Source organism: Dermacentor andersoni, chromosome 1 (assembly GCF_023375885.2).
Source record: "Dermacentor andersoni chromosome 1, qqDerAnde1_hic_scaffold, whole genome shotgun sequence".
NCBI lineage: Eukaryota > Metazoa > Arthropoda > Arachnida > Ixodida > Ixodidae > Dermacentor > Dermacentor andersoni.
The window spans coordinates 33,306,449-33,319,425 of record NC_092814.1 but is presented as its reverse complement, the minus strand read 5'-3'; the positions used below and the strand labels follow the sequence as shown (position 1 = coordinate 33,319,425).

The window sequence follows — 12,977 nt, the reverse complement described above, 5'->3', positions numbered from 1 at the left end:
TTAATAACGCAAACACCGCTCGGACACAAAGCCGAACAGAATCGAAACTGGGTGCGCCGCCGCCGAAACGAAAACGTCATCCCCGGCTGTGCCGCGGGCTGCACGACAGTGGCGGGGGGGCAAATCATATTTCAATTACCAGTCCACCTTGGGGCGCTCCAGCCAGTGCGGCGCTGAAAGGAGCTCATTTTCTCGGTTGCAGAAGCAGCAGCGGCAAATTTTGCTCACTAGCCGGTCGAACAACACAAGCCGATAGCTGCACATTCGCAGAAATGAGACCGCGCGAAGAGTGCATGGCAGCGGCCCAAGCAACAACCTGCTGGATGCAGCTTGGTAGAAAAGAAATTGTTTTCAAGTCTTGCGTTTTATTATTTTTTTCCCGCTTTCCCGATCCGAGCCCACTATGGCGGCCAGTATATTGACAGAAAATAATGAAAAGTTTAATTTGGTCCACTCCGACTCTTCACTCGTACTTCAATCAGATTTTAGTTTGTTGTTTTCTGCTGCGAAGTCTGGAGATACTTTCAAACCACTCCACCGTATTGCAGGCCCCGAGTAGTGATAAAATTGTTTCTTTTTTTTTTAAATCCTGCTGCGGTAGTTGCCGTCTGGCGCTATTTTCTTCCCTCTCGGCTTTATCACACAGGGAACGGTGCCTCCGACTAAGAAATATACTCGAGGACCTTCGAAACGTATAACTACGCAATATATAGGCTTTAAACGCAACTGTCTCTATACAGAGGCGTAGTATTAATCGATACGGAGTTGCAAAAAAAAAAAAAAAGAATCGCGAGTCAAAAAATGAATATCTTGGTTTTTATCTTCGGCTTAGCTCATTACAGAGTGCATTGCGGCGTTGGCTGGCGCGTGTTCGTACCGTGACACTGCGCCCGCTTGAGAATAACATGCAATAATCAAGTCACGTCTAGCAAACGTATCAGCCGTTCCTCCTACGCCCGGAAAGTTGACTGTCGTTATGTAGGAGCAGCGGACTACGCCGCGCTAGCGATGCTCTTTTAAAGCGTACTGCTTTTAGTAAAGCAATGAACGTACGTGCGCGTCTTGTCCCTTATGTTCGTCAGTGTAACACTAAGCGCAATATAATCACGAACGTACTGCTTTTATTTTAGAGCTTTCGATCAGATCGTAAGCTGGCCACGGTGATTCTGGCTTTAAAAGTCTGGTAGTCGACAAGTAGTGAGGTTACTTTTGGAGTTCTGTTGAATTACGTGCGCTCTCTGGCATAACCTGGTGAAGAGCACGTGTTTCTAGAACTACGAGGAGGCTTAATGGTATCTGTAGTTGACTATATACTTTGTTTCCGCTCGCAATCCATAGCGAGGCTCATATGTTCAGAAAATTATATCTAACCGAATCGTTCTAAAGGCTCGGATGTGTAATATTGCTCAACGGCTGACAGGTTTCGCTTTAGCTGACGCATCGCTCCCTGTTTATTGGCTGCTTATGCACTTATAGGACCTACAGGTATACTAACAGAGTCGTCAGTAAAAACATGTGGAGAGAAATAATGGGCCGCTTGCGGAAAAAATAAAGAAGGGAGGAAATCAACCGCTGGACGGTTATTACTATTATCATGCACCAACAGACAGAGCCGCGTAAAGCACAGCTAAACGAACGAAATTTGCTGAAATCGATGTTACTTGAAGCAGCTGATTGGAGAACTACTAGCGTAAGTAATTAATTATTAGGAGCTCTGCCTTGAACGTTTTTATCAATGTCCACAGAACAAAGCGAAGTTCACCGAAAGTAATCGCGAAAAGCCGTAACTGTACTGTTTTTCTGTAGTGCTTCTTCTTTTCTTGTTTTTCTCTCTCTCTCTCTCTTCATTTTTTTTTTCTTTTCAGGCACGGGAGTTGGGATCTGGCCGGAGAAAGCAACGTCCTCTTCGTGTATCGACAAGAATACCAGAGGCACGCTTGGTCCATCTTCTTTCATCAAGTGCAGACGTGGGCGAGGGACGCAGAAACAAAGAAAGGAAAAAAAAACAATTATCCTTATCGAACAAGCATTGTGGGCCAAAGCAATGAAATAGATTAATTACCCGCGTCGGCAGTAAAGATTCTGAAAACTGTTCGACATGTGTGCTTTGAATGCAACTTCCAAGGTCTCCGCTAATAATAAGCATACATAATTTATTTCGAGCTCGGGAAAGTGCCATTTAAAATACATTAGAGCAGATTTTAGTCCGCCGTTGGACAGGGACACTGTTTTGCCCCAGGATGAACACAGATGTAGGTAGGGAAACATTATATATATATATATATATATATATATATATATATATATATATATATATATATATATATATATATATATATATCAGTGAGAATGTGCTCTCGCAATCGCAGTCCAGCGAAGTGAAAGTTTTGTTGTGTAAATTTTAGGCAGACAAAGCAGGAGCTACAATAGCGATTCCAATTTTCGCACATGACAATGTCTTATGCTAGAAATTTCCTTGCGAGATTTAAAGCTGCACTTAAGATAGCGTGCGTTCTCATGAAATTTCACACATTATAGAAAATACAAACATGTACATAATCAATTATTTGCTTCTTACTTTCTTCACAAAGTCAGCGCAAGAACTGAATTTCCTCGCACATTGAATGCACGGCTTAAAAACGACGAGTGTATACAGGGGTGGTTGCGCGTTCCATGTTCAGACTAGACGTACTATTTAAGTCGAGATCAGATGGCTAGGCTGCGTATAAATACCATTTGTTTTGTTTTATCAGATATCTTTTGGCCTGTATATTTTGTTCTCATTGGTGCAGTTGTTTCTGCTGTTACACTGAGGCACCTACGTGCACCTTTGGTAGTAGAATACACAGGAACGAACTAACGAGAGTATCACAGGCATGCTGTCCAAGGCATCGAGCTACTTTTCTTGATCTGGCGAGAAAATGAAAAAAAAAAGAAAAGAAAAGAGACTGCAATGAAATAACAGATGGTTTAAGAAGTCGTTAAGCAAAAAAAAAGTAAAAAAAAACGCATTCTTTGACTGGTTATCATTAGGAAATGTGGGAAATGTCACTGAACAGGAGGGAGCTGGCCAACGCCATCTTCTCCGATCGGCCGTCATAGCCGGTAAATGACGCCGAAGTCTCGAGCAAAAGAGTACAGCGCAACCATTATGGTTAGCAAAAAATATATGGTTAGCCAACATTACGGTTAGCCGCAGTTATGGTTAGCCACTGTTATGGCAAGCCTTATGCTTAGCCAACATTATGGCTAGTAGATTGTACACGATTACTGGAACGTATTACGGAGTTACGAGTGAACGGAAAACACACGAACCGAGTGCCGTGCGTATTTTCTGCGTGATATTTAGGCGTGGTTCAGGGAAAGAAAATTCTGGCAGGATCAATTTTATTGTAAATGTCGACGTCATTGCGATTAGCATTGAAGTAACTTGGGTAACCATGCATGCGCCACTGAAAATATGGCGCGCTACAATGAGAAAAAGAAAGACACTCTAAAATTCTCCGATGCTGGGCAGAATCGAACACACGTCGTCACACGGATCCTTCAAGGACAGCAACCCGACGCTTTAGCAGGCTGCGCCACAAATACGCTGGTTATGTGCCGCTCTTCAATGAACATCTCGCCAACTTGTGTCACTGAGCATGTGCCACTGGGTGCGCGGGAAGCGAGGGAACAACTCTAAGCGTTCGAACGCAGCCTCGCTTCTCGTCTCGGAGGCCACGCGCGGTCTTCTCAGCAGCGCCACTAGATCGCGCCGCGTGTCCAGAAAGATGCGCGAGCCCGACTGGCGCACGACGCGTTTCTCAGCGTTCGCATCAGTGGTGCGCCAAGCATTTCGGAGGCCACGCGCAAGCTTCGCGGCGGCGGCGCTAGATGGCGGCGAGTGTGCTTAGAGAAAAGCCGCATCGTATATATATATACACAGACAATCACGTCTGAATGTATATTCACACACGTGCTACGCGCGGACTTTGACAGAGTGGAGCTCGCTGCATGCACGGCCTCGTATACAGACGCGTCTCCGCGGTGGAAACGCGGTGCGTCGCTGCGTTGGTTCAGTGTTAATCGCATTAACGTCGACATTCATCGCGAGATGCGTTCTGCCGGAATCGTTTTTTCCGTGACAGAATATTTTACAATCATTTCTGAAGTTTGAACGAAGGGAACCTGTGGAAATTGTCATTTTTGAAAAGAGGAAAGACTTGCGAAGTGATAACTGCATAAGGCGGAATTAGGAAGCGCCCGTCGGGGCAGCGCTTCAAGATATGCTTTTCCGCAGTGCGTAATCGCAATTTTCAAAGTACAGCAACCAAATGTAACGGGAGCGCGAAGGTGTACATAAATATCTGTCAGGTGCAAGAACTTTCCGCGAAGTCGGAGGTCGATCGGTTTCGCCGACTCTCAACAATTCTGCAGATCTAATTGCGCGTTGTTCGGTGCCCGCAATTTCTATGGTTTGATTGCACCATGCACCGATGTGCCTCATCACTGATTAGTTCACTGATTGGTCGCACATAGTGATTCACATAATTGGTTTCGTGATAGGGGGAATATTGAATTTTGAAACTTTGCGTTGTGAAGACACGGCGCCGCATACCGGCGTACGTTGCGGGAAATGCGAGTATTATAAACAGAATTTTACAGCGTGTAATAAAAGCACGAACAGCAGTGTTAAAAAATTGACCTTCTGAATATAGCAGACTGTCAGGTACCGCAGCCTGTTCAAAATTAAACTCATAACTTAGGGCTAAATAATTGAAGCGAAGCGCACCATCGTACACACACAAAACCTGCGCGGCTGAAAGAAAAATGTTCTTTCCTCGATAAACATGTTGGTGGAGGTATTTAGAAGCCAGTGACTGATGCTGCTGAAATATTTCCCAGTTTTGCAGCTTGTCCGCACAGACCAAGCACAATGCACAGGCATCGTTAGCTCGGCCGGCTGTTTCAGCGGGTTGTTGCGGCGCTGAAAGCCAAGCACTAGCCGTGCGCATGAATCGAATAGAAAAAAAGGAGCAAACAGGCGTAATTTTTGGTCGTGTTCGGAAGACAAACGGGTGCAGAAAAGATCACTGTGCGTATATGAGACGGGTGACACACATTCCAACGGGGCGGCCGTCAACACGACAAATGTATGCACACGTCCGGCCAGCCGTCAGAATCGCGATTCCCTTTGCACATTGCTATGCTGTTGTGAATAAAATTGTAAATGCGGGTATACCTTAAAGGTAAACGCGCGTTCTTCTTCAAGCACATATGGCGAGAAAAGGAGAAAGAAACCAGACACAGCAGCCGGCAACCGACCTTCTGCCCGCTTTTGCTGCCGTTTTAGCGTTTTCCTCTGGGCAGCCATTTCCTTAGTCGGCGTTAGAGAATGGAGAGCGAAGGGGCTCAAAGAAAGAATCTCTGGGGCGGACAGAGTGCGCCTCTGCGACACCGTGTAGCGTAGCTCAATTCCCGACTCTCCACTAATACGCGGATCCCTTCTTGGAGGCGCGTAACGAGAGGAGAGCAAAGCTCCGAGGCACTCGTTGCACTTCTTAATATTTTCTTTCTTTCTCTTCGTCTGCTGAATATTTTGCTTTTACATAGCCCTGAACTCCCGGCATATCAGCGCTACGGACGAATGCAAATTTCTCTCCTCCAACCGCCAATCAGACGAAAATGGCAGGAAGCGCGATTAGAATTGCAAAACGCTCATCGCGATCCTCCCTTTTTTGTGTGGCGGCCATTCGCAAATTTCAGTAATTTTGTTTTGTTTTGTTTTTGTTTCTCACTGTCTCGTATGCGAGTCGACTTCTATGTAGTTCTGTTCTGCTGCACGCCATTTTAGGTCCATCCGGACCACGAAAGACCGACAGCTCTAGTAACTTTGCTGTCTCGGTTTTGGGAGTAGCGCGAATAATTTGTCACCCCCTCTTGCGGCCTGCCAAAATCCGGAGGTGATCCGATAAAAGAGCCAAAAAAAAAAAAAAAAGAATGGCGGAGCGACGGCGATAAGATAAATCGCGCGTATGGTAGAAACGCTACTCTTTGTAGAGGCGAGCATGAAGTGACGAGGCAGGCGTAACCGCGAGTAAGTAAAAGTCAAAGCAAAGGCCAAAGCAGCAAAACAAAACCGCGTAGGATGGGTCTACTGAAGCGAGAGAACGCTTTCGCCAGAAGTGCCAGCTATCGGGATCCCAGCGTGTCGGCCTGTACTCGCTGCAGAGGGTGAGAGGGCGCGCGAGGCCATATGTTTTAAGTAAAGAGCGGGATGCCTTATACGCCCTCAAAGTAAACACGCTAGGTAGCAGGAAGACGGTAAGGGAAGACTTCGTATAAATTTATATCTCAATGCGCGCCTCGGCGTGAACCGAAATTTCGGCAAACGGGTGTTTCCTCGGTCCCTGGAACGAAGCACGATGCGTTCGCTCGGTTCTTGCAGCGCCGCTCTGCTCGCTCCTCGGCTTCTGCCGTTCGTGACGTTGAGAGAATCCGGCCTGCAGCAGGCGGTCATTTATTCTCCGCGCTGCACCCGAACCACGGAGCATGGTGGGGATTTGGAACGACGCAGGTTAAGGCGAGCGAGCGTTAGAGCGGAATTGCATTACTCCGCCGCGCGGCGCAGTGAAGTAATACTTCATTGCCGAGGAGCTTTACGTTCCAAAGCCGCGCCCGGGCTACGAGAAACGCCGTGGCAGGGAGCTGCGCACAAATGTTGACCGCCGCTGACGTTTTACCTTGCGAGATAATTTCCGTACTCGCGTATTCTTGCATGCCGTCTACACGGAAACGCTGCAGGCGCGCAAGAGACCGCGCCGACTTGACGATTGGGCGGGTTTTGTCGTCTCCATTTTCACCTCTTACCTGCGTCCTCGTAAGCAGGGCACCACGGGGTTCAGCTACTCGCGGCCCTCAGAAAATGCGCGAGTGCACCTTGAAAACACACTCGCCTCTCTCGACGTGCACCGCATCGATGGGGTGTCCCACGACGGGGCAGGTGAGGGTGAGAGGCCTGCCTGCCACCACGGTCAGGTTGCGCGCGGGCCGGATGAACGGCGGCCCGGTGACGCTCAGGCGCGCCGTGTGCCGCGCGGCGCCCACCTCGTTGCGCGCCACGCACGTGTAGTCGCCGCCGTCGGTGACGGCGAGCGCGCTGATGTTGACGTAGCTGACGACGAAGGCGCCGTCTGGTTGCACGAAGTCGCCGCGCTGCACGTCCCGTCGCTCGGCGAGCGGCTCGCCGTCCACCAGCCACGAGACCTGGGGCAGCGGCGACCCGGTGGCCGTGCAGCGCAGAGACACGCCCTGGCCCGGTTCGTGCACCTGGGCCGTGAACACGTCCGGCAGCGCGGGGGCCACCTCTGCAAAGACGCGTGAGTCCGTCCGTCACTCGTAGCCGATGGGAAACACGGGTCTTGACAGATACCGACGATGTCGGGTTTTAGGGCGCTGCTTGACTTATGTCAGATTGACTGTCAGATTTATGTGTGCATGACTTCTCGTTGCTAGCGGAGGATAAACCAGCAGGCCTGTCATCGCTTGACGGAAAGAAAGTGCAATGGCGCCGGCAGATTTATTTCCTAGGGCGCTATAACGTGAAGCTATTCCAAACTTTTTTATTCCAATTCTGCAATCAGCCCTCCACGATTGGTCAAAAACTTTTTTAACCACCCCCACTTCGCCTAGCTCCCCATCTGATATGACGCATACACACCGATTATGCATCATTGGACCGAACAAAAAGAAGTTATTTCTGATTCGACGCCTTTTAGCCATTAACCCATGGCTATTGGTCAAAAGTTTTTGGGCTGCACCCACTTCACCTGCCTGTCATTTGACGTCACAAGACCGCGAAAACTCACCGCGTCAGAGTGACATGTACGCGTTAAAGATGCAATAATATGCCGAACAAAACCGATTTTCTTTTCTGAATGGCCGCAGGCTGCCCCGTTCCGAAGGGAATAAAACATGGCTGACGCCAATCGCTCGGGCACTGGCTACTCGCACCTGCCGGAGAGCACGGGTTTATTTGCGTATATATATAATAAATCTTTTTGCGTCGCCGTGTAACGTTTTCCAGCACTTTCGGCATGTTTACGACCTCGCTCTGCCAGCTCTTATTTGCTGAGGGTCCGTTTGGGCGGCATTCTTAACCTTCCGTTGCGTGCCGCCGCGATTTTCTGCCAGCCACCGCAAGCCAAGTAAGGGAAAGCGGACCGATCGCAGACGCTGTCACCACCCTCTTCATCCGGTTATCAGTTTCCAATGCACTGGCTCGGCCCCATCGAATCGCTCTCCACTTGAGCGGCCTCATCACCTCTTGTCAGCTAATTAGATAAGACAAGCCGCCCAATGTAGGCAATGTTATTCGTTTTTAAAGCAAACAAAAGTGACCTCCTATAAACGAGGGGAGCGTTTGATTGGTCTCTTCAGACAACCCTGCGGGTCACCGCCCGATGCTTGCGTCGGCGGTTACGCGAATTCGACGGCAGGAGATTGGAGTAAAAACATATTGGAATAGTTTTACGTTATAGGGCCCCTTGTTTCATTCGAGGATGAAAAGAATTTATAAAATCATGTTAAAATGTCGCCAGATTTAGGTGGACTTAAGGTGATAGAACACGGGCACGACAGGTAGCCGAGTCAATCTGCTCAAACATCTCTCTTCTGTAGGTGGCTCTAGCCGTTCAGGGTGACGCTTGTCCTTTTCTCTATGCCACTGCCTGCTGCACAGTTGCAAGACACAGCGATCGAAATGAAAGGCTATATGTTTATAAAGGCTGTAAGATATAACAGAGGAGATCAGAAAAAACGTGAGCCACACATTGCTGTAGATTTTTATTGAGTTCCGCACTAGTCGTGACCCCGCCGTCTAGAGTATTATCAGTGTGGTCTTTGTGAAAATTTTGTTATAAATTATTAGGCGTGCAAATTTTTAGGAAGTGTTCCGGCAGCACAGATTTTAGATTAAACCCGTGCTGGGTTCTACAGACTTTATAGTTTTGTTAGATAAAAATTGAATGAAATCCGACTGTAATATCTCTTTTGGCGAGATTTCAGCCTATCAGTAGGCAACAGTGATGCTCGTCTTGTCTGCCCTCTGTGTATGTATGAATGTGCGGCCTTCTAATAGCTACGGTACAGTGTAAAAGAATGTAAGGGTAGTGCGCCCACTGCGCACCAGCGGCAACGGGGACAGGTAAAGCCGCCGACGGAGCTCTACAATGAAATCGACGGCGCGACGCCTGGTGTGCCACAGGGAAAGCGCCTATTGCTACACATGCAAAGAAGAGATGCCGCGAACATGCACAGCGAGCACCGCGGCGTCGAACACAAACGGAAAGGACGGGAACGCGGACGCTACACTGATCTCGACGGTACGGCGGCGCTCTTCTTCGCATGTGTAGCAATAGGCGCTTTCCCTGTGGCACACCAGGCGTCGCACCGTCGATTTCCATGTATAGCTCCGTTTCCAAGTTGACATCGGCGGCTTCACGCTTCCGCTGAGCCCAGTACCATTATATTCTAATAGACTGTAGCTATGGTTCATCAACTCGCCCCAAAATAAATTAGGACATCGGTAGTTGTGGAGTTGAGCTACTGCCGACACGCCATAGGACGAGGCCCTATGGAGTTTAAAGTGTTTGACGCGACAACCTGCGTGATGTGACCTGGTGCTCTACTATTGCTCTGTAGCTAGACCCGGAAGCTGTGCACAACCGACTCGTCTGCCGGCGAAGCATATAGAGCCCACTCTGCATCGCACGTGTGTCGCGAGTGATTCACCTTCGATGAGCAGCAGGGCGTGCCCCTGCGCCGAGTCGGCGTCGTTGGCGACGAAGCACTGGTACATGCCGGCGTCGGCGCGCCGGAATCCGCTGACGTGCAGCACGAGCCGCCCCAGTTGTCGCACGCGGTGGTCGGTGAGCAGCGGCCGCTGGTCCTTGAGCCAGTGGACCGAGTGCACGGGTCCGCCGGCGTACGTGCAGTTCACCGTCACGTCGTCGCCGCTGCGCACCGTCAGCCGCTTGGGCATGATCTCGGCCCGCAGGGGGGCTGCGCCACACCAGGGAGAGAGAGGAGAAAGCGGCATGAATGTCGCGCACTGGGGGGTGGGGGACACGTCGACACGCACCGCTGTCGTCGCCATTAAGTCGCGGCACTCGGCGACGTATGAAATCACCACCTATAAATGTCAATATATTTTACAAAAGGAAGTCAAGAAGTCAAGAAAGGCAAACGTATTTGATCAAGAATTATTACGAAAAAAAAATTAAAAGAGGAGGAACGTTTCTTTGTTTGCCTCCAAGAGTGGCGCATACCCGCTATGGGGGATTGGCCAAGAATCGGGTGAGTTAAGAAAATGATCATACGATCCCTTAGCAGACGCACTATTGAGAAATTTTGATAGCTAGAAAGAATGAAGTCAGATAAAAATTTCAGAACTTAGTGAGGAAATAGTCCTGATTCAATTATATACCTTAACACAGCTGCACCAACATACCTATGATAATGCCCCAGAGTAGAGACTCCCAAACACAGAATATCGGGAATCGTTTTATTCAATCCAGCACCATGAAATTTTCCTTCTAAAGTATGTTTTCTTAACGATGAAAAACGGCGACATGGTGGGAAGTAGTTCTCTATTGCCTTATCCTCACTACAGTATGAGCACAAGGAGGAGGGGGTCAGACCAAATCGATGCAGATTATAGTTTAATGTAGGCATTCGCCATCGGAATTTGGTAAACCGGATTTCAACTTTTCTATTCCAGCAGAAGTTTCTGCTCCAAGGAAATAGGAGGTGTCGGCAATCAGTTAAATTTCTTAATTATAGATTTCAAGAGTTATGCATGACAGCACGTCTCCTGAACCTAGCCGCAATTATGAAAGCTGATACAGGAAAGTTCGAAAGAATTGGACTACTAAGCGCCGCTCTCGCCAAGCTGTCTGCTAATTCATTTATAACTAATCATTTATGACCAGGCACCCATACTAATCTAATTAGTGTTAAGTGCGAAGGTAATAAACAATGAAATGAACGTGAAATTTGTGAGCCACTATTTGCAGTGAGAGCTGAACATAAAGAATTCGCTATTATTACAACTTCGGAGATTGATAAGTTCACTTCTCGTAGAGCCAATGCAACCGCCAAAGACTCAGCTAAATATACTGGCGTCGGGAAGTCTTAAAGGGAACGACAAGTCAAAAGCGGAAGAAAAAATTCCAATTACACATTTTTCTTCTGTTTGAGATGCATCTGTCGCTATGATGGCGTTTATTCTTAGCTCCGATGAGTGACTGAGCGTCTTATTTTTTCAATAAGGGATTTTGTAATAGCTCATTCAATATACTGTTTCGCATTGCTTGGATTTATACCATTAAGTATATCGAGATTCTCTTCATCACTGCCAATAGGAAGGGATCTCACATAATCGTACATCTATGGGACCAACAAGACCTGAGGAGTGTGGAAGCGAGCCCAGGAATATTGAAAAAAAATATTAGAGGCTGAGAAATGTTGTAAGTTTATCGGGGAATCATACATGTTTACGAACATTCGGAGCGTTAATAACCGAAATATACACATAAGAGACGGTAAGCGATCTTCTAGGTACAGTAAATTGTTGGAAACGAACTTTGGTAAACCAACGCACAGGCGTAACCTTTCCCGTTCCAGATTTGGTTTGGTTTGATGCCTACAGATATGGCTGAACCCACTACGGGGGATCGTCCATGAATTGGGTGGCAGTAGGTAAAAAGTGAGGAGTACCTAAATAGAATTTTGTAATTGAAGAATGATATTAAATGAATACTAATCGTTAATATCAATTTTCGGGCTAAATTATTAATATTAACTTCAAACTTTAAAATAATATAGCCCATTCCAGAAGAACAAGGGGTGCAAAGAAAAATTTTTCACTTTGTTCTCGTCGCCTTCGTTCAACTGTACTCACTGGTATCCCGCAAAGCGTTTGAGATTGAATATACGTGCTCGTGAGGTGGGGCCAGAAAGCTCTGACAAACATTTGCGAAACGGCGAAACCCGTCGTGGTGTCGTAGTGGCTTTGGAGTGGCGCTGCTAAGCGCGAGGGCGCGGCGGCCGAATATTCTTTTTAATTGGCGCCCGTATGCCCTACAGCATAAACAAAATGAAAATATATATAGCATCCGTTTCCTAGATGAAGTCCAGGAGTGGCCGGTGCAAAGGCCCATGCGTCCAGCGCGTTAGGTCGGGTGGTCTACCTGGGTGGTAGCCAAGGCCGCGCAGGTGGTGGGTGCGAGGGCCGCATTTCGATGGCGGTGAAATGCAAAAAAAGAAAAAAAAAGACGCCCGTGTACCGTACGTTCAGTGCACGTTAGAGAACCCCAGGGGGGTCAAAATTATTTTTGCCACCTAAGTTTTGGCACCTATAAGACTAAGATGTTTTTATTCGATGCCTGTTTAATTCAATCTAAAATGTTACAATCTGCACACCCCTGGAGATAAGTAAGTGTGGGTTTAAAGAAGAGAGGGGTGGGAAGAGGGTGTTTTCGGTGCTTCTCTCCTGCATAGTTTCCCCATGGCTGTTTTAAGAGATTTAATTATGATTATGCTCGCACCATTCTTACATCTGCTAACTTTAGAATCAAATGTGTTCCCAACCATCAATCAAACTTCTGACATAACTAACCAAACCATGCCAAGCACGCGGTTTACCGCGGTTTTGAACATCCAGAATTATATATATATATATTTTGCAGAGCGATTAGTTAGCTAATTAGTTAAGTTTTGCTAAACTTTTAAATTATGCATAGAACAGAGCTGCACGCATTATTTAACGACTTCAGTATGCCGTGTGGCAAACCATGCCGTGCGGTATAATGCCGTTGGGCAGCCCAGATGGAAGGCCTCTCACAAAGTGCGTTAGCGTGTCCAGAAACGATCAAACTTTGTTGTCTCTTCGAAGTTTTCCTTTACGCCATAATATTTATTTCAAGTCTCCGAAG

At 47.6% G+C, this 12,977-nt stretch overlaps 1 protein-coding gene across 1 annotated transcript in view; it reads right to left on the bottom strand.

Moving 5' to 3' along the window:
• Positions 1 to 12,977, bottom strand: part of LOC126546074 (cell adhesion molecule Dscam1-like) — a 706,711-nt gene that overhangs the window by 140,933 nt on the left and 552,801 nt on the right. The window contains exons 7-8 of the mRNA XM_072286086.1: positions 9,775 to 10,044; positions 6,939 to 7,349 (exon numbers count right to left, since the gene is read on the bottom strand). Coding sequence (XP_072142187.1) covers positions 6,939 to 7,349; positions 9,775 to 10,044 — 681 coding nt within the window. The remainder of the gene's footprint in view (positions 1 to 6,938; positions 7,350 to 9,774; positions 10,045 to 12,977) is intronic.